Source organism: Bos mutus, chromosome 13, assembly GCF_027580195.1.
Source record: "Bos mutus isolate GX-2022 chromosome 13, NWIPB_WYAK_1.1, whole genome shotgun sequence".
In the NCBI taxonomy this organism is placed as follows: domain Eukaryota; kingdom Metazoa; phylum Chordata; class Mammalia; order Artiodactyla; family Bovidae; genus Bos; species Bos mutus.
The window spans coordinates 74,924,029-74,946,332 of record NC_091629.1 but is presented as its reverse complement, the minus strand read 5'-3'; the positions used below and the strand labels follow the sequence as shown (position 1 = coordinate 74,946,332).

The window sequence follows — 22,304 nt, the reverse complement described above, 5'->3', positions numbered from 1 at the left end:
AATAAACAAAAAAAGGAGGTGCATTTACTGACACTTTTTTTTTTTGCCCAACCTCGTGGCATATGGGATCTTAGTTACCCGACCAGGGAGGGAATCTGTGCCCCATGCAGTAGGAGCATGGAGTCTTAACCACTGGACTGCCAGTGAAGTCCCTGACACACTCTTTAATAACAACAATTCAAATTAGTTACTAGTTCAGGATAGCTTGATACACTCAGCAGGAATTGTCTACTATTTAAATCATAAAATGCTTTTAAAAAGAAATCTTATTTTAGTGTATATCTCAACTCAATAATTTAATACACTATTAATAGTAATTTAACAAATTATTTCTTGTTGGAGGACTTCAGGGAGGCAGGAGAGGAACTCACAGTGATAATTTTTCATCTGCCAAGCATTGCTTTTCATGGCGGAACTCAGCAAAGCCTGGATGGGGAACTGGGGCTCAGAGAAGGGAGGTAACAGTCTCATAAAATACTGGTGGGAATATGACCATTTGAAAATACATTGCTGTAATCTGTGGTAGTTATGGTCTGCAAGTTTGCCATGAACACTGAATCAGCAAACACTGAGCCATTGCTCCCAAGGGAAATACAAGGTTAAGGTCCTGCAAGCCTCTGTTCACAAAATTTTCAAGAAGTAACCTTATTTGGTATGTATTTTCTGTTTAGAGACACCTTATATAACATATGGTGGTTTAGTCACTAAGTCATGTCTGACTCTTGGGACCCCATGGACTGTAGCCAGCCAGGCTACTCTGTCCATGGGATTCTCCAAGCAAGAATCCTGGAGTGGGTTGCCATGCCCTCCTCCAGGGGATCCTCCGGATCCAGGAATCAAACCCGGCTCTCCTGCACTGCAGGCATGTTCTTTCCCAACTGAGCTACAAGTGAAGCCCCTGTAACATATACTTCTTATACATAATTAACTTGTTTGATGTTTCTTTATAATAATACACTAGCCAAGAAGAACTCAATACTTTCTTGACCCTGGATGACCTGCCCACAAATTTCTTTGGCTTTCAGCTTCACAGTAATGCTGTCCCTCATGCTCTTTTTACCAGTTGTCATCTCCTGACTCCATGAGTTCTGCTACTTTTCCAGCTCAAATTTTCCCCCACCCCGCTCATGCCCACAAATGACTGGGAAAGTGCTGGAGTACTGGTCTTTCAACTACAAGTAAATTTCATCAAGCAAGAAGAGTCACAAATTTTCACAAATCTGAAAATAATGAGGATAGATTCCTTTTATCAAAATGACATACAGTTCGAGCTAGCAATTCTACTTTTAGGTAGAGTGTACAGATATGCCTTTGTATGTATAAAATAACATCTTTACACAGATATTCACTGAAGTAATTTTAATTAGGAAGAAACTGGAAATATTAACAGCACGGCTGCCTTTTGGTGGGAGCATATATGAACAACTACGGTACCCTATTCAGTGGAAAACTATGCAGTAATTAAAAAAGAGAAAGGTCTATGGGGATGATATGGAACCATCCACACTAAGTGTTTTTTCAAACGTTTTGCCAGGAACCACAGTAAAACCAAAGCAAAACAAAAAAGCCCTCTACATTGTCACTGAATACATGGGCTCTTTATATTCTGTGGGCTCCTTATATTCTGTGTGCTACAGTGAAAAGATTCTGCTCTTGACTCACTAAATTAGACCTCATTAATGTGACATGCTACAGTTTGGGGAAAAAACACTAATCTACAAAATATACAGTTTATCTAAAACAAAAGACAAGGTGAAGAAAGATGGAAAAAAAATGATACTGCTCATTTCTGTGAAAGAAAATAAAAGGGCACCATGGATGACTCATGTTTGTAAACACATGGGATCTCTCTGGAAGAACATCAGAGGAACCAGCAACAGTGGTTATCACGAGAGAGGCAACTGGTGATTCAGGAAGCGGAGGGGGGCAACCTACTTTTCACCACACGTCCAGCAGCTGCCACCCTGCCTTCCAGTGTGGAGGGTGCAGGTTCGACCCCTGGTCAGGGAAATGAGATCCCACTTGCCTTGCAGCCAGAAGACCAAAACCTAAGACCGAAGCAGTATTGTAACAAACTCAATTACATCGAAGAAAAGCAAAGATGTAAGTCCTACTCAGTAAAGGAGCTGTATTTCTTACCACTGGTGACACCAAGAAATCTATAACGTATTTCTGGATTTTAGGGACTAAAACGTCTTCTACACTAAAAAATTGCATTTTATGGTAATAGCATTAAAAATTATTCTAATAATAATACAATTAATTGGGCAGATGCTTTATCCAAGTACCAGGAGTTTTCCATGTGTAATTATTACATGTAGGGGACCACAAACTCCAGGAACATGCAGGGTTGATGAGCGGCCTGTAGTGGCACGTCTGAGCCTGAGAATGTGTTGTCTGAAACAGCATTTTTGGTCAAGCTCAAGCTGATTTCCGTTTAAAGAAACCTCTGGCCTCTTGGTAAGGATCATGCTCCTGTGGTTTTATTACGTAGGTAGACTAGGGAAAAGGAGTTCAAAATGGCAGTGGATAAAGGCAAGGAAGGGAAAAGCCCATGAAAATAGAACAAAGGGAGGTCAAAGGAAGGTCCAAGGACCAGAGTGAAGACTTCAGGTAGAACAAACAGCACTCCTAGCTAAGCCCAATTTACATAGGGCAGGCCCAGGTGGAGGAAAAAAACATAAAAGGAGGAGCCAAAGCGTTTTCTCTCCCGCGTGTGTGCGCGCTCTTTCTCTCTCCCTCTCTCTCTCCTGCTATCTCCTAAATAAAATAGAGCTGTAACACTGATTTGCCTAAGAGCTATAACATGGTTTGTCCAAGACCTGAGAGCTGTGATGTGCCGAGGGCTTTAATGTCCGTTGCTCCAAATCTTTGTTGTGACAAGACAAAGAACCGAGGAACATACACTAGCGTGACAGTTTCACACCTCAACTACTGATTTGAAAAAAGCTTTTGTGTTTAAGAAGGCCAAAGCCCAAGGGATGGTGTTGTTCAGTCACTCAGCCACATCTGACTCTTTGCAACTCCATGAACTTCAGCATGCCAGGATTCCCTGTCCTTCAGTATTTCCCAGAGTTTGCTCAAACTCATGTCCATTGAGTCAGTGACGTCATCCAACCATCTCGTCCTCTATCGCCCCCTTCTCCTCCTGCCCCCAATCTTTCCCAGCATCAGGGTCCTATCCAGTGAGTCAGCTCTTCACATCCAAAAACTACTGGAAATGCCTAGGTGATGAAAAGACCTTCATCAGAAAACGCTAAGAACACCTAAAGCCAAGCTACCTTTCTGAATGGGTTTAAGCTATGAAAGATGGACACAGGGATTCAGTAGGATTCTTCTCCACCAAATGACTGTAAACACATTACAGCAAAACAGCACGATGTGAAAAAAGGTCAACACTGCGGATCCTGTTCCAGTGCTGGGGAATGGATGAGGCGCGGACGTTCCGTTCATGTGCTCCTTGAGGAAGACAAGCTAATGGCCTTCTGGGGACAGCTGGAATGGATTTGTACATAATCTCAGAGGCCAGACTGTCTGAAAAGTTGTTCTGAATGTATTAGAACAGATGAATTCACCTGCGGTATAATGTCCAAGAGCAGCTGGCCTAGAGCTTAGGGCCCTCCACTGCCTGAGACAGCCTTCAGCCCCGGTGCAGACCTGCCTTTTAGTGACAGTTAAGTCAGCACCTTCCCTGGTTAATACAAGGAATAGAAACCACCCCTTAAATGATGCTCCCCCTAGGATACCTCTTTCTCTTTCAAAATGATTCACATGGCATCCTGTTTAAGTAAAACAAAGTTTCCTTACCAGGGTTGCGAGCAAGTTTTTTCTATTCAAACAGATTCTTTTCTGACCAGAAAGAAGCCCTCAGCTACTTTTTTTTTTTTTTTAAGTTGTTCTCCAATTGTTGTTAACAACCCCCAGCTGCACTGGCTCCCACACCCATTTAAAACCCCTCTGCCTGGCTGCATATCCCAGACTTTCTTGCAGAGGAAACAGAACTCTAAAATCAGAACCGTCTTGGGCTGGGCAGTTGCCAAGTCAGCTGCCGCTCCTTAGCCTTAGGTCAAATGACTCACCCTAGGACATTTTGCACAGTGTTTAAGTTACTCCTCATTGAATAAAGATAAACTCATTTTTTAAAATGGGAAGGAAGAGGAACTGTAAATAGAATAATCTCATCTTATCTCTATAGATTTCCCCCCAGGTAGTGAGGTTCTTTATAACCCAGTAGGGAGTTCATTCAAGGATGCTTTCCTGTCCTGACACGGAATCCTTAAGATTCATAAAATGCATGTCCCATGATTACCATGAAGTAGCCTTGAGTTGGCTTGCTTCCTTGAAAACCTTTCACCACTCAACTCTCTTGGGAACTATGGGGCTGGAGTTCTATAGAACTCCCTCTACGCCAAGCCAAGAAAATAATTCCTCCCTCTTTTCAAGGCTCACTCCATTTGTTCAAGACTAAAGAAAGATGTTGACTGAAAGAGGAAGAGAAGGATGTGGGTCAAAGAGTAAAACAAGCCCTGAAGGATATTATTCAATTCTCTTTCTGTTTTATCATTTTATTGTATTAGAAACTACCAGAAATAAGGGGCCAAAGGCTGGAACTTGGAAGGTCTCTGCTGAAAAGGAAAGCATTTGGTGAAACAAGATATACTGAAACATGATTTCATTCATTCAACAAATATTTTTTTAGGCTTTATTTCATGCTAAAGGTGATCTCTATTACCCTGTGAGCGGATAAAAACTGACTATAAAAATCTTTCAAAATGTTTTTCTGTGAGTTTTAGGAGAACCAAAGTAATAAGAATTATATAGTCACTAAAATTTTAAGTCTTTGTATTCTTTACTTCAGATGGAAAATTTTGTGGTCAAAAGGAAAGACACTATATGTTTAGATTATAGCTAGAAGCACACTACTCATGATGGAGGAGAAAATGACAGATGAAAATAAGTCTATTTACAATTTTTTTTAAGTAAATTAGAAATATTTAACAGTAGAAAAGTTACGTGATAAAGCAAATGATAGCTATTGATGGTCAACATATCTGGCCTTTAAAAATGAAAACCAGATCTGAAAAATACAAACTGTGGAGCACTACCTCCATAGGTTAACACAACTGAGTTGCTGAAAAGTTTTTAAATATCATGTCTGCTTTATTCACTTTGCATCTAGGAATAAGTTATTTAATTTGCTCCTTTCCATCTGATCCTTAAATAAGAACCAAAATGCCAGTCTATCTCTTATGACTACAGTGAAGATGAAATAATCCCAAAACATTGCAGAGGTGCAAAAGAAATAAGTTTCCAACCATGATACTGGACTTGCTTACAGAACAAAGTTTTAGTTACATTTTTAAGACAAGGTATTAACATCAGATAACCAGCCATAAGTACTTCTTTCCCCACTACCGGTCTAATGACTAATTTGCCTTCTTTTTGAGGGTTGTTTTTATGATCGTGTAAGCCCAGCAGACTGCCTGGTCACAAGTGCTTGTGGTGGCATGTGCCATGAAATGGAAACAAGTGACTCTGCTGGGCCCCAAGAACGAAGGTCCTTTGAAGTACGTGTGTTCATATGTGCTCACCAAAATTTTAATGCCAGTAAAAGCAAAAGGCAGTTGGAATTTTAATTTACAGTAAAATGACCTTTTATCTTTTTAATGTTCCAGGAAGCATCAATCTAACATTTTTTAAGTCATGGCAAGTTTTCGTAACAGTGACAAGAAGAGTACTCAATAAAGAACATGGCCTGTTTTGGAAAGAAGTGGGAGAGAATGCCACGTTTCAGTTCTAATTGGGAGCTGAAGAACAGTTGATTTCAGAGAGCAAAGTCTAAAGTGATAAAGCAACTCATTACCCTTTCAAGTAATCAGGTAAGAAACTTCAGAAATTCTCAGAGGAGAAAACACCTGCTGCACCATTTATATAAAGTTCAGACAGGCCCATGTGGGGGCTTCAAAGATAAGGGTAAATGGGCAGTTTCTCAGGCTGGGCGGTGGGTCCACAGGTGTTCATTTTATTATAATCTTTATAACTTACAAAGTTATTACATTCTTCTTTTAAAAATACATAAAACATTTCACAATAAAGATGAAAAACAAGGGGGGAAAGTAGCTGGTCAAGCAGAAATAATATGTACAAAATTTAATGATCAGCACCATGAACATACTCCGGGACAGCAGAGAACCTGAAGTTATTACTCTCTGGGTGAGGTGAAGGTGATTTGATGGGAAAGGAACAATTATCACACGTGCTCATCAGACAACCAGCCTTACCCTGAACTGTGGGCCTTCCATCTATTTAGGAAGAGGAACTCCAACAGACAGGCTTGGTGGAAAGACTGCTGGCTGAACAGGCAGCCTTTTCACCCCTACTAGCCCCTGTGCCAATGGCACCCCACTCCAGTACTCTTGCCTGGAAAATCCCATGGACAGAGGAGCCTGGTAGGCTGCAGTCCATGGGGACGCGAAGAGTCGGACACGACTGAGAGACTTCACTTTCACTTTTCACTTTCATGCATTGGAGAAGGAAATGGCAACCCACTCCAGTGCTCTCGCCTGGAGAATCCCAGGGACAGTGGAGCCTGATGGGCTGCTGTCTATGGGGTCGCACAGAGTCGGAGACGACTGAGGCGACTTACCAGCAGCCCTTGTGCCTACTATCCTGAATTGCTTAAGGTTTTCCTCAAATATAAGAGGAGTTTGCTTCACGCTGCTCTTCACACTATTGCTTCCTATTAACCACTCTAAGGTAAGACCCCTGAACTCCACAGGATCTGCCAGGTTCCCATCAGCATGGAGAGGGTAGGCTATAAGGGGAAAAATGCGCCCAAACAGTGTGATTGGTTGTTCACGCTATATATTTGCATATATTCTAATTACTTGTACTGACTTAAGCTTAAAATGGAAAATAATTAGTATTTTCCACTGGAAAGCTTGATATGCCTTTGTTTACACAATTATAAACCATATTATACTATACACAGCAGCCTCAATAAAGTACTTCTGTAGAGGCCTGGAAAACACATGGAATTGTACATTAGCAGGTAAAAATATATTGGTTTTTTCCCTCTAAAAGCAGAGAGAAAATTAATTATTCTCAGCTGTTTCATTCCAGGGACAAGCATTTGCTTTGTGTTAAAGCAGTGATTTGTAGGCTGGGCTTTGCCAGCATCTCCTGATCTGCGGGGTGGGAGGTGGTGGGATGGATGTTGCAAACACATTCACGTCCAAATTGTCCTTTTACAAGGATGTTTGCAAAGGCTGTCTTCTGGGATCCGTTTAAACTGTCTCCAAATATCCTTGTTCCTGGACACTCATCATTATCCAACATTTCCGACCCATCTTGTTTGTTTTTTAAGAGCATGGGAGGATATTTTATGTGACATTTCATTTTTCTGGAAGAGTGGTCAATTTCTTTAAAAATTTCTGCTATAGAATCAGTAAAGAAATTCCATGTGGCACTAAATTTATTCCTCCAATAGTTACTTGGAGCCTACAATGTAGGGTGGGGACAAAGGTGGATTTGACACAGTCCTTGTGACACTGTACAGGAGACAGGGATCAAGATCATCCCCACGGAAAAGAAATGTAAAAAAGTAAAATGGCTGTCTGGGGAGGCCTTACAAATAGCTGTGAAAAGAAGAGAAGCGAAAAGCAAAGGAGAAAAGGAAAGATATAAGCATCTGAATGCAGAATTCCAAAGAATAGCAAGGAGAGATAAGAAAGCCTTCCTCAGTGATCAATGTAAAGAAATAGAGGAAAACAACAGAATGGGAAAGACTAGAGATCTCTTCAAGAAAATTATAGATACTAAGGAAACATTTCATGCAAAGATGGGCTCGATAAAGGACAGAAATGGTATGGACCTAACAGAAGCAGAAGATATTAAGAAGAGGTGGCAAGAATACACAGAAGAACTGTACAAAAAAGATCTTCATGACCCAGATAATCACAATGGTGTAATCACCCACCTAGAGCCAGACATCCTGAAATGTGAAGTTAAGTGGGCCTTAGAAAGCATCACTATGAACAAAGCTAGTGGAGGTGATGGAATTCCAGTTGAGCTATTTCAAATCCTGAAAGATGATGCTGTGAAAGTGCTGCACTCAATATGCCAGCAAATTTGGAAAAGTCAGCAGTGGCCACAGGACTGGAAAAGGTCAGTTTTCGTTCCAATCCCAAAGAAAGGCAATGCCAAAGAATGCGCAAACTACCGCATAATTGCACTCATCTCACACACCAGTAAAGTAATGCTCAAAATTCTCCAAGCCAGGCTTCAGTAATACATGAACCGTGAACTTCCAGATGTTCAAGTTGGTTTTAGAAAAGGCAATGGAACCAGAGATCAAATTGCCAACATGTGCTGGATCATGGAAAAAGCAAGAGAGTTCCAGAAAAACATCTATTTCTGCTTTACTGACTATTTCAAAGCCTTTGATTGTATAGATCACAATAAACTGTGGAAAATTCTGAAAGACATGGGAATAGCAGACCACCTGACCTGCCTCTTGAGAAACCTATATGCAGGTCAGGAAGCAACAGTTAGAACTCGACTTGGAACAACAGATTGGTTCCAAAAAGGAAAAGGAGAACTGTATATTGGCTGTATATTGTGACCCTGCTTATTTAACGTATATGCAGAGTACATCATGAGAAAGGCTGGGCTGGAAGAAGCACAAGCTGGAATCAAGATTGCCGGGAGAAATATCAATAACCTCAGATATGCAGATGACACCACCCTTATGGCAGAAAGTGAAGAGGAACTAAAAAGCCTCTTGATGAAAGTGAAAGAGGAGAGTGAAAAAGTTGGCTTAAAGCTCAACATTAAGAAAATGAAGATCATGGCATCTGGTCCCATCACTTCATGGCAAATAGATGGGGAAACAGTGGAAATAGTGTCAGACTTTATTTTTTTGGGCTCCAAAGTCACTGCAGATGGTGACTGCAGCCATGAAATTAAAAGACGCTTACTCCTTGGAAGGAAAGTTATGACCAATCTGGATAGCATATTAAGAAGCAGAGACATTACTCTTCCAACCAAGGTCCGTCTAGTCAAGGCTATGGTTTTTCCAGTGATCATGTAAGGATATGAGAGTTGGACTGTGAAGAAAGCTGAGTGCTGAAGAATCGATGCTTTTGAACTGTGATGTTAGAGAAGACTCTTGAGAGTCCCTTGGACTGCAAGGAGATCCAACCAGTCCATTCTGAAGGAGATCAGTCCTAGGTCTTCTTTGGAAGGAATGATGCTAAAGCTGAAATCCCAATACTTTGGCCACCTCATGCGAAGAGTTGACTCATTGGAAAAGACCCTGATGCTGGGAGGGATTGGGGGCAGGAGGAGAAGGGGACGACAGAGGATGAGATGGCTGGATGGCATCACTGACTCGATGGACATGAGTGTGGGTGAACTCCAGGAGTTGGTGATGGACAGGGAGGCCTGGCATGCTGCAATGCATGGGGTCGCAAAGAGTCGGACATGACTGAGCAACTGAACTGAACTGAACTGAACTTGCCCTCAAATGACTCACAGTCTGGTGGTGTGATGCTCATGTTAGGGGAAACACGGACCTAAACTTCCTGTCCTGGCCAGGCAAGATAGTCGCCACAAGCAGGATTTATCTTACTGGTAAGGAACATGAAACTAACAAGCGACCACCAACCGGAAGAATTCAGGAAAAGGTGAGGAGGAGAGAGGAGACCCAGTCCATTTGTCCTGCCAATCTCCCAGAACCCTCCTTGCTGGAATCTATCTTAGCTGAGCGATGCACCTGCCACCAGGAAGAACTGTGAGTCAGAGCGACTGGCCAAAGACAACCTGGAAACTAACTCAATTGTCATAAAACCTGAGACTGCAAGCCACACGGCAAAAGCAGTTCTTCTGGGTTCCCTTACCCTGCTGCTCTCCACCCGGGCGCCCTTTCCCAGTAAAGTCTCTTGCTTTGTCAGCGCATGTCTCCTCAGACGATTCATTTCAGGAGTTAGACAAGAGCCCACTCTTGGGCCCTGGAAGGCGTCTCAGATGCAGTGGATCCTTCTTTAAGCTATTTCCAAGCCCTGTACCCTCCACATGAACCACTGGGGCTCAAAGACCTGTGCTCAATTCCACTCAACTGAATTTAGAAAAAAAGATTAAGAAATGCTGGCCTAGTGGGAACGGCAGGCATTCCAGTACGTGTCTAGAATGTCACAGTGACTGCTACAAAGGTTGGAGATTACACACTGCAAAAAGTATACAGAGAAGGGACAAATCACCTGGGGAGAGGGCTTCCAAAGGATTCCAGGTGGTTCCTCTCTGGGCTGGGTCTTAAAGAAGGAGTTTCCTAGCACAGGTAATAACAGCATGTGAAAATTAATGGCAGAAAGATACGACCCTTGGAAGAAGACAGAGCAATCTGGAGTTCCCAGAACTCAGGTCAGTGGAGACGAGCAGAGGAGAAGGAGTGCAAGTAGGAGGTGACACTGAAAGCTGCTCCAGCACCAGATCAGGCTGGGCTTCCCCTGTCAAGTTACTTTCCATTTCCCATCTATCTTCTAGGGAAAGAGGACGGAGTGGGTATGAGTGTGTATGTGTCCTCACTGAAGAATTAAAAGTAGGAGCATGGGAGTAACAGTAAGAGACACAGGTTTCACTTTATCTTAGGATACATAGAAAGTTATTATATAACACAGAAACTTATTTCAACGTTAAGCTTAAACAAGCAGTACACCAGTCACATATACTTCTGTGGTTCTTTTTTGACCACCACCTCTCTAATGCTGGAGTTGGTGTGGCTCTCTAAGACACAATTCAGTCAAGTTCTCATTTTTGCCCTCTCTGCTTCAGCACAGTCAGCTTCTGTGTTTCTGAGCCATGGTAAGGTTCACTGTGTCATAGAGGGACAGAGGTCTGGAGGCAGGATGGAGGTGGGAGATGGATAGAGGTGGGGAGCCTAGAGGCTGCGGAGGCTTAGGAAACAGTCTGGGAAAGAGGGATTTGGGCATGCAAAGTAAGGGGGCACTGATCACCTTTATCCAAGCAGAGAAGTGGGATCCACTGATGCAACTGGAAGTCCTGAGGCCTGAGCCGCCTAAGGATGCAACAGAACACCTGATTCATCCCTGTAGTTCTTTAGACAAACCAGAGGACCATTTGGCAGGGAGAGCGTTTCAAAGGTTGATTTATTATCTATCACTGCATAAATTACCCCAAAATGTAGTGGTTTAAAACGACAAACATTTTATTATCTAAGTTTCTGCAGACTAGGAGTTCAGGAGTGTCTGTGCTGGGTGGTTCTTTTTCAGCATCTTTCATGAAAAGACCCTGATGCTGGGAAAGATTGAGGGCAAGAGGAGAATAGGGGACAACAGAAGATGTGATGGCTGGATATCATCACTGACACAATGGACATGAGTTTGAGCAAACTCCAGGAGACGGTGAAGGACAGGGAAGACTGGCTTGCTGTGATCCATGGAGTCACAAAGTGTTGGACACGACTGAGCAACGGGACAACAACAACATGAGATTTCAGTCCAGAAACCTGCCCAGATCCTGTCAACTGCAGGCTGCCCTGGGGCCAAGGCTGTTGGCGGGAAGCCCCAGTGTCTTGCTGGCGGTTGGAAGGTGGTCACAGTTTTTTGCTACAGGGACCTTTCCGTGGTGCTGCTTGAGTGTCCTTGTGACATGGTAGCTGGTCTTTCCTGGAGTGAGTAAACAACGCCTTTTTTGACCTTGCCTTGGAAGTCACAGACTGTCATTCTGACATATTCTTATGCACTGGAGAGAGTCACTGGGGAGGGAATTAAACTCCCTCTCTCTCAAACAATTTATGGACAAAGCACACATAACAAAGTCATGAAAGAGGACTTTGAAAGTTACTCTATAGCTGGGATTCTCCAACTGTATTCCTGAATCAGTAACAAAGGCCAAACCTTGAAAGGGCCTGTTCTTGAGCCATCCCACCCTTGAAGCAGCACCTGGGGCTCTTGTAATTGATGTATTTGTCAAGAGGGGTAGCTGGGTAATGGCTTCCTGGAAACTCCATCAAGTGGCAATGGGGTTTGACTGAAACTGCATTTGTGGTATAATGGAAAAGCTATTAATGATTTTCAGAAAAGAGAGTCAACATGGAAAAAGCTGAAGTTTGAGATTATTTTGATTATACTATATTCAAAAAATTATATAAATTAGTATACAAATATACTAAAAAGTTTATATATTATACAAAAAAATATATTGTATATATACTATACAAAAAAAAGTATATGTATATTGTATTTAATTATATAAAAAAGTGATACATACAGCAGTTAAGTGTTTTTTTTTTTTTCTTTAAATTTGGGGAATTGTTTTGTTTTGTTTGGATGTATAGGAAAGAAAGACTTCTCAGCCTTCCTGGTTACTTGATATTACCAAACATTAAGGAGCTATGAGTTGGTGAAGTTATATTTTCATGAGAATTTTATACAGTGATAAATGAGAAGTCATGGGCCAAACATGAAGCAAATTACGTTGTGGCCTGATCTGGAGCAATTAACGTGGTAAAGCATTGAAGAACCCACTTGAGCTTGATGTTTGAAACATTCTCCTTTTACAGGCAGGGGCTTATGGCAGATACTTCCTTTCTGATGGGTCTAATCTTCTACTCCTGAGATCTGCAGTGAATAATACTTACATAATCATGAGACTACCAATGCTGGTTATTAATTGTCACTGTTTGGAATCAAACTCTAATCAGAGTGCAGAAAGCAAGATGGCTGTAGAACAGAATGCAATGTTACTATGACAACAATGGTGTGGTTGCTAGAGGTTGAGGTGAGGGTTGGGAATCATGGAGGAAGAGGAAAGAAGCTTACATAGTCCAAGGGGTGAGGGATGGTTGGAAGAGATGATAAAAGCTGATGAGTCAGGAAGTAGTGCATTAAAGTTGCAATAAAATTAAATATACAGCTTCAGATTAGAGTTCTCACAAAAGTCATGAGGAAAGGTGACAGGTAGTGGTACGAGCTCTGCCCTTAATTTTTTCCCCTAAGAGAGTCACACATTACTGATTAATGGAGAAACAGAACAGGAGCACATTCTACAGAATGAAGGTGAATCCCACGAGAACAACCAGGAACTGGTAGCGAAGGTGACCTTCACATCTTCTTTCTATCCTTCTGTACACATTTACTTTCTCACCACATACTCAACACGTGTAAGTTTCTTAAAGCAAAATATGTAAAAACCCACATCACTGGCAGAAGCTGATAGGAGCCTACGTTCACCAGGTTTTAAACTTCACAAACAAATGGCAAGACTTCACTTATTCCATAAAGCAACACTTCACATTTTATTCTTCTCCTTGACATGGAGAGTAGGAACCAGTGTATGAATGACTACTTCAGTGATAAAAACTAACATGAGCCAAAATTCTATGACTTATCTTTAAATATACCTTTAACTCCAATAACGAAAGGACAAGTGAAAAAAAACAAACAAAACTCTTACAATTTCCAGGATTGACTTGAATGGGTGAAAGCCCAGGCTCAGTGAAAAACAGAAACTCCATTCTAGCAGCAGGCTATGAAACAGTTTCAATAACTGTCCCCTACCCTGCCTCCCAGGACTAAAGACTTTTTCTGAGTTTTTATGGAAGGCTCAGGAACATCCTCTGCATATTTTATTTGATTTTTTTAAAGATCGTTTTTTAATATTTACTTTTATTTATGTGTTTATTTGGTTGCGCCAGGTCTTAGCTGTGGCACTTTGGATCTCTGATCTTTGTTTCAGCATGTGGGATCTTTAGGCGCAGCATGTGGGATCTTTAGTTGGGCCATGCCAACTCTTAGTTGCACCATGTGGGATCTAGTTCCCCAACCAGGGCTGGAACCCGGACCCCCTGCATTGTGAGCTCAGAGTCTTAGCCACTGGACCACCAGGGACCACTCAGTCTTAGCCACTGGACCCTCTCTGCATATTTTAAAGACAAACTCCCTGCTACCTAACTGTGGAAGATATTCAAAGGTTTAAACAATGATTAGGATACCAAAGAAGCAAGTAACTATTTGCCTCGGTTTAAATTTTTTTGGCGGGGGGTGCTAGGAACAACCTAGGTACTAAGTATAGTGGGTGGAAACAGGAAGAAAATAAATATAGCAATAAAAATTATGAAGTTGGTGATCAGGTGGCAAAAGAATCATTTTCTATAAAACTGTGGTGTTTCCCCACCCCCCACCTTTGGCAAATGAGAGGAAAGATTTTTATGGAAGTTCTTTAGGCTTCTAAAGAAAAAATAATTTTTATCCTCATAAGAAATGCTAATTTTTCTATTTTATAGACTCATAAAACTTCAAAATAGGAAGGGACTTGTACTACAGCAATTCACAACAATCATACAATACAGATCAGGTGTCAACCATGCTTGATAAAAGTAATTTTATACAAACAGCTGAACTACCACAGCCGTGAGAATGACTTGTAGTGCTTATTAAAAAAATATAAAAAACTTACAGAAGAACGGATGACCACTGAGTAGTATTACCGTACATAATGGACTACTGTATAGCGATGAGAGTGAACTAGCTACTGTCACAACACAGATGAAGTTAACAGGCGTAACATTCACTGAAGACATCAGACACCAAGGAAACATATTCTATGATCCTATTTATACAAAATACAAAACCAAATAGAACTAATCAAGGTGTTAGAAGTTTGAATGGTTATTAACTTTGAATGGGAAGGGTTATATGGGAGCTTCTGGATTAAAGTTCTACTTTTTATCTACATGCTGGTCACATGGGTGGGTTCAGTTTGTAATATTTTCCAAGCAGTTGCAGTTATAATGATTTGTGTACTTTTCTGAATGAACATACAATTCGATTAAAAAGTCAATTAAAGAAAAATAACATATAGGGGCCCCTGCTAGCTTATGTGGCACATTCACGCGGATTTTTTAAATGCCCCTCGCTCTGGATAAATGACTTAGGAAAAGGCACCTCTATGGGTAGAGGCTCCCCCACAAGTCTGTGCCTTGTCAAATGCAGCGTGGGCTGGGTGGGCTCCATCCCTACTGGTGCACTTTGTCAGAGACAAAGCCACACATCTGGGTGGACATCTGCAAATCTGCAAAATATTCATGGGACCCTTCCTCACCACAGCATTATGAGCAGGCAGGGCGGACATCCTTCCAATGTGGAGGCACAGAACAGTGAGACTGATGCGTGAAGGCATCACAGCTAATAAGCCATGAAGCCAGGGTGAACTTCTAGGCCAGTAGGTCTTCACATGATTCTGATTCCTTTTGGGGAGCAGAAGAGGAAGAAGCTTCTCTCTGTGTTACTGTGTTTACTGCTATGGGTCATCTCAAATGCTCTGTCAAATAAGGCAGGGGATAAATACATGGTCCGATATTCTTAATGTTGGGCTTTAGTAAAGGTGTTAGGTTCTCAGTCCATTTGGAAAACATGCTATAATCATATACCCTGAAATGAATATTTACCTTGTAGACGTTAACCTAGGCAGAGAGGTCAGTGGAATAGAGATATGTATACCTACCAATAGAACATCCAGGCCCACCCACAGGTTAAAATGATCAACGTAAGGATATAAATCTGTCTGTGTCTCAGAAAAAAAGGAAAGAGAAAGACACCCACATGATGTGCAAGTTTAACTTACCCAGAAGTGTCTGCTTATTTTGGGAAGAGTTAGGCTCTGCAGAACACCAGCAGGACCGGAGGACAATCACCCCTCCGAGCACGCCGTCTTCGCTGGCCAGGAAAGGTGAGCCTAGGCACAAACGACCGGTGGTCATTTTCAGTTCATTTTACTCTTTTCACTCCCAATTTTCATTTGATTATGGGAACAAATGTGTGGGATGAGTAAGATTTTGAAAGATGCCTATTTTCTGATACTCGCTGTTGTTCATATCTTGTCCAGGCTGGATCACGAAGGCAGGCTTGAGCCCTAACAGACAGAGACAGTGCCAGATGCTGCCAAGGAGACATGAGCAGGGGTGGAGCGTGCATGACCGTATTCAGAATGGAATTGGAAACACTGCCAGATTAAAGGCCCAACACACAAATACAGCAAAAAATGCTCAGCAGCTCCCTTTGATCAGCTCTTCGGGATCACTTACCAGGCTCTCCCTGCTGTCAGGGGCATGCCACCAAAAGCTTCCATTTACAACCTTAAATTCAATTTTCAACAAAAAGCCACAAAGTTTATAACAAACTTTTAAAAATGCTCCTGATGGTTTACACAAATAAGGGTGAAACTGTATTTCTATTATGAGAGTCTGGTGGTTAGAAACGGCCGTGCTTCGGAGATCTCACACACTGAACCATTGTGAGCATTTCAGCAACACTGCGTTTTAAAGCCCCTCCTTTTTCCTCCCCAAGGACATCTTCTTCGAACATCTGGCACAGCAAGTGAGCACGTGGGGAACAAATGCAAAATTAACCCAAGTGCTATCAAAGAAAGTCATAAAAATAAAACCCAGCCAAATTGGATTTGGGGGGAGCTTCTGGTTAAACTTAGTAGATTAAATACATGCATTTATCTCCACTCCTTTCTCAAATCCCAGTAAACTGGGGGAAAGGGAAGGGGAAAGAAAAAAAGAGCCATGGCCCAATAAGGACAGAGAAAGAGACGAGGGAAAAACAGAAAAACAGACCTTTAGAAAAGAGAAAGAAGACAGACAAGGAGTTGCTCACCTAGCGGACCTGGGAAAGCTTCCAAGGGGTGGAGGTGGGGAGGAAGCAGGAAAAAAGGCTGTTTGGAGTTGGCAGACACCTATAAGAAGCCACCCCAGTTTTGTCATAAAATCAAAAAAGGAACAGAAATTGGAGGCTTCAAGTTCTGGAGGCAGGAATACAGGGTGCGCCTGAAATAAAGGTAGTTGGTTGAAAGTGTCCAAAAGGATCTTCTAGACCAGGGTGGGTAAACTATGACCTGTCTAATTTACAGCTTATTTTTGTACTGTCTGTAAGCAAAGAATGTTTATTTTATATTTAAAGGGTTTTTTGATTTGATTGCTTTGCTTTTTTAAGAGACAGAGAAGAAGGAAGAGGAAGAGAAGAATCTGTGGTAGAGACCAAAGTGTTGCCCACAAAGTCTAAACTCTACTCTCTGGCCCTTTACAGAAAATTTGCTGACACTTGATCTCAAGTCCCAGATTCCTATCTAGAGAGGAAGTTACCCCTCCCCAGCCCTAGAGGAAGCAGGATATTTACTCTCTAGAGAGACTGAACCAGAGGGACCGGAGGTTCGGGTCACTGGGCTCAGCCCAGGGCAGGAGGGAGGCTCCACTCTGAAGTTAGGGGCTGAAGGGGAGGCCTTATGTGAAACAACCAGCTCCCTTCACCGACAAGCTCCACGGATGCGAGAACGCTGATACCCTCCAAGCAAGAGACTGGATCACTCCTTTTCAGTCTCAAGAGTATTTCCAGTCTCAATTCAAACCAATTCAAGACTAAGAACCTACTTGAGAGAACCTAAAAACATCACTCGTCCTTGCTTTATGGGGATGGCTTAAAGATAACAAGTGTGACTCACATACAAAGGGCTTTCAGCTCAGATTCTTGATACTTAAAGAGCACAGCTCAGCTCAGTTCAGTTCAGTCGCTCAGTCGTGTCTGACTCTTTGAAACCCCGTGGACCGCCGCACACCAGGCCTCCCAGTCCATCACCAACTCCTGGAGCTTTCTCAAACTCCTGTCCATTGAGTCGGTGATGCCATCCAACCATATCATCCTCTATCATCCCCTTCTCTTCTCGCCTTTAATCTTTCCCAGCATCAGGGTCTTTTCCAATGAGTCAGCTCTTCCCATCAGCTGGCCAAAGTATTGGAGTTTCAGCTTCAACCTCAGTCCTTTCAATGAATATTGAGGACTGATTTCCTTTAGGGTGGACTGGTTGGATCTCCTTGCAGTCCAAGGGGCTCTCAAGAGTCTTCTCCAACACCACAGTTCAAAAGCATCAATTCTTCAGCACTCAGCCTTTTTTATAGTCCAACTCTCATATCCATACACGACTACTGGAAAAACCACAGACTTGACTAGACAGACCTTTGTTGGCAAAGTAATGTCTCTGCTTTTTAAATGCTGTCTAGGTTGGTGATAGCTTTTCTTCTAAGGAGTAAGCGTCTTTTTATTTCATGGCTGCAGTCACCACCTGCAGTAATTTTGGAGCCCCCAAAAATAAAGTCTGCCATTGTTTCCACTGTTTCCCCAACTATTGCCATGAAGTGATGGGACTGGATGCCATGATCTTAGTTTTTTGAATGTTGAGCTTTAAGTTAGCTTTTTCACTCTCCTCTTTCACTTTCATCAAGAGGCTCTTTAGTCCTTCTTTGCTTTCTGCCATAAGGGTGGTGTCATCTGCATATCTGAGGTTATTGATATTTCTCCTGGCAATCTTGATTCCAGCTTGTGCTTCATCCAGCCCAGCATTTCTCATGATGTACTCTGCATACACGTTAAATAAGCAGGGTGACAATTTACAGCCTTGAGGTACTCCTTTTCCTATTTGGAACCAGTCTGTTTTTCCATGTCCAGTTCTAACTGTTGCTTCCCAACCTGCATACAGATTTCTCAAGAGGCAGGTCAGGTGGTCTGGTATTCTCATCTCTTGAAGAATTTTCCAGTTTGTTGTGTTCCACACAAAGGCTTTGGCATAGTCAATAAAGCAGAAATAGATGTTTTTTCTGGAACTCTCTTACTTTTTTGATGATCCAGCGGATGTTGGCAATTTGATCTCTGGTTCCTCTGCCTTTTCTAAAACCAGCTTGAACATCTGGAAGTTCACATACTATTGAAGCCTGGCTTGGAAAATTTTGAGCATTACTTTACTAGTGTGTGAGATGAGTGCAACTGTGCAGTAGTTTGAGCATTCTTTGGCATTGCCTTTCTTTGGGATTGAGTGAAAATTGACCTTTTCCAGTCCTGTGGCCACTGCTGAATTCTCCAAATTTGCTGGCATATTGACTGCAGCACTTTCACAGCATCGTCTTTTATGATTTGAAAGAGCTCAACTGGAATTCCATCACCTCTACTAGCTTTGTTCATAGTGATGCTTCCTAAGGCCCACTTGACTTCACACTCCAGGATGTCTGGCTCTAGGTGAGTGATCACACCATCGTGATTATCTGGGTCATGAAGATCTTTTTTGTACAGTTCTTCTGTGTATTCTTGCCACCTCATCTTAATATCTTCTCCTTCTGTTAGGTCCATACCATTCCTGTCCTTTATTGAGCCTATCTTTGCATGAAATATTCCCTTGGTATCTAATTTTCTTGAAGAGATCTCTAGTCTTTCCCATTCTGTTGTTTTCCTCTATTTCTTTGCACTGATCTCTGAGGAAGGCTTTCTTATCTCTTCTTGCTGTTCAGTATATCTTTCCTTTTCTCCTCACAGACAACCTAGAATCACTAGCTGTTTCCATTAGGCCTCTGGGAAACACAGAGAGCAAAAAAGCAAAAAGGTAACAGAGGGAAAACTTAGGCAAATACTTTGAGCAGAAGAAAAACAAATTTAAAGGTGGGGGAAGGGGAAAGATTCCCTGGCAATCCAGTAGTTAGGACTTGGCACTTTAACTGGGAGGGCCCAGGTTCGACCCCTAGTTGAAGAACTAAGATCCTGTAAGTTGCAACCCCCAGAAACACAAGAAAAGAAAGACAGAGGTAAGACATGAGAGAGAAAAAGACATTTTTAATCTGAACAGGCCAGAAGATCCAATAGTTGATTAAAGGAGTTTCAAAGAGAACGAATTTTAAAAAATGAAAGGGAACAAATTTCAAAAGAAATAAAAAACAGTTCCAAGAATTGAAGGATGAGTGTTCAGACTGAAAAGGCTCATAAACCTCCCAGCATAATTCATGGAGGGAAAAAAAGCACCATGAAGATGTATCACTATGAAATATCAAAATACTGAGAAAATAAAGGTCTAAAAAATTTCCAAATGGGAAAAAATGACCACTGGAAAGGCAAGTGGACTTTAATGGCATTGGATTTCTCTACAGCAACTCTGGGATCTAGGTGATTAGGAGGTAACATTTTCAAAATGCAGAGAGAAAATTATTTCCAACCTAGAATTTTATCCTTGGCCAAAATGTCAATCAAGCATGAAAGGAGATTGAAGCTGGACAAAGTCTCAAAGAATTCACCTCCCATGCACTCTTTCTCAGAAAGTTGTAGGACAATTGTACTTTGGCAAAATTAAGGAATAAGGGAAACAATGAGAAAAAAATGAAGATCTGGGAACAGGGGCTTTAAGACAAGAGAAGACAAAAGTATTCCTGGGTGACGCACAGCTACAAACAGGCTTGGAGATCCAACGAACCAAAACGACAGAGAGCCAGAGAAAGCTGGAATGGTATTTCCAAATGGGAAAAAATTTAAACTTATAAGATACATGCTGAGTTTTAAATTATTGAGAGGAAATGTCTCACATTTTGAGGGAAGAGAGAATAAAAGAGTGGTTTAAAAAAGAAAAAGTGAGGTAGATACTAACTGCAGACAAAATACAAATTTCTACAGAAAATGAAATTAGAATCACAGCACACTATGTAGCTCAGATGTCAATGGCTAGAGTAAAAAATATAAACTTTACACATGGATGAACTAAAATACAAGAATATAATACATTAAGAAGAGAAAAAGCCTATGTGGGTGAGTGTAGGTTGGAAGTTGGAAATACAAAGGGACTAAATCCTTGCCTTCCCTGATGTGAAGATGATAACATCTAAATTTGATATCCAAATAGTATTTAAGATTGAAAAATCAAGAAATAGTAGTATAGGCATGTTATGTTGAATTATAGATGTAAGTTTTAGAAAAAAAATAGTTAAGAGAGTTAAAAATAGGAGCTTCCGGGGATAGAAGCTCAGTGGGGTATAGAGGGTCGGGACAAGGAACTACCTATTTTCAGGATAAGCCTAGGGGCACTGCTTGTCTTTTTAATTCATGTGTGTGTGCCCACGCACGTGTGCATGCACGCGTGTGCACACACACACACAGCTTTGCAATGAAAAGCAACATATATTTAAACTGCGGAACCAGAGTGCAGTTTTTTTCTCCTCAGCCCCTCAGAGAAGAGGGAAGGGAGACAGGGAATTCGCAGCCACCCAGAAGCTATCCTAAGGCCCTAGATCCATACTGTCATGCTCTGTAGTTTTATTTCCAGAACCAGCATGAGAAGGCTTTTTATGATCATTTTACAGATGAAGAACCTGAGGTTCAGAGTGGTTCCATGATGTGTTACAGCCATGCCAGAGCTGGGGAGGAAGGCTTCCTCCCATGTTTCTCTGAGCCCACGATCATGCCTGCTTTGCAGCAGAGCCTCTCAGAGAACAGGAAACTTGGGATAAGATTACATCCCACCACACCTGCATGAAGGCTCTTGGCACCTCTACAGCTGTTCCTTTCCCGTCATAACCAGGAACTTCTTCTCGGGTCCCCATAACTCGTCTGTGAGCTGAGTCACTCAGTTATGTCCGAATGTTTGTGACCCCATGGGCCATAGCCTGCCAGCCTCCTCTGTCCATGGGGTTTCCCAGGCAAGAATACTGCAGTGGGTTTCCATGTCTTCCTCCAAGGGATCTACCCGACACAGGAATGGAACCTGTGTCTTCTGCATCTCCTCATTGCAGGCAGATTCTTTACCACTTAGCCACCAGGGAAGGTCCATCGCTTACCTAAGCATAAAACCTACCTCTTCCCTCTCTAAGGACTCAACTCTTCAAACCACATCAAGTCCTGTGAGTTCCTTGTGGTTGCACCTGCTCCTGGTATGTCCTTCCCACCAACAGGACCCTTGTTCACTCTCCTTGTCCTTCCTGCTCCAATCACACACCACTTCATTAATAAATGAATGTGTACAATGTGCCAGGACTCATCGGGCACTGGGGATACCGCAGTGAACAAACGAGGCTCCTGCCCACATCCAGCCTGGGAGACAAGTAATAAACTCATACATCAACAAGGAACCCACCCAGTTGGTAGGAAGTGCTGTGAATAAAATGTATCCAGGCAAATGTTGACAGGTGTGACTGGGGCTAACACTTTAAATCAAGTGTCAGAGAAGGCATCTTTGATAAGGCACCAACCACGTGAAGATCTGTCGAAGGAACATTCCAGGAGGATGAACCAGCAAATGCAGATACCCTGAGGTAGGGAGGAGCATGGATGTTCAGGAAATAAAAGGAGGCTGGAGTGGCCAAACTAGATGATGGAGAGGAAGGGAGGGCAGAAAGGCAAGACCACCTCACATAAGGTTACAAGGAGCTTGTGAGCCCAGCAAGAAGTTTGGATTTTACTCAAAGTGTGGTCAAAGATGACAAA

General features: G+C 42.1%; 1 protein-coding gene across 4 annotated transcripts in view; it reads right to left on the bottom strand.

Moving 5' to 3' along the window:
• TASP1 (taspase 1) overlaps positions 1-22,304 on the bottom strand; it is a 318,253-nt gene that overhangs the window by 86,231 nt on the left and 209,718 nt on the right. For all 4 annotated transcript variants that reach the window (XR_011466633.1, XR_011466634.1, XM_070381969.1 and 1 more), the window contains exon 12: positions 15,643-15,753. Coding sequence is in view for 2 of the 4 variants with exons in the window: in XM_070381969.1 (XP_070238070.1) it covers positions 15,643-15,753 (111 nt within the window). In the remaining 2 variants the exon portion in view is untranslated. The remainder of the gene's footprint in view (positions 1-15,642; positions 15,754-22,304) is intronic.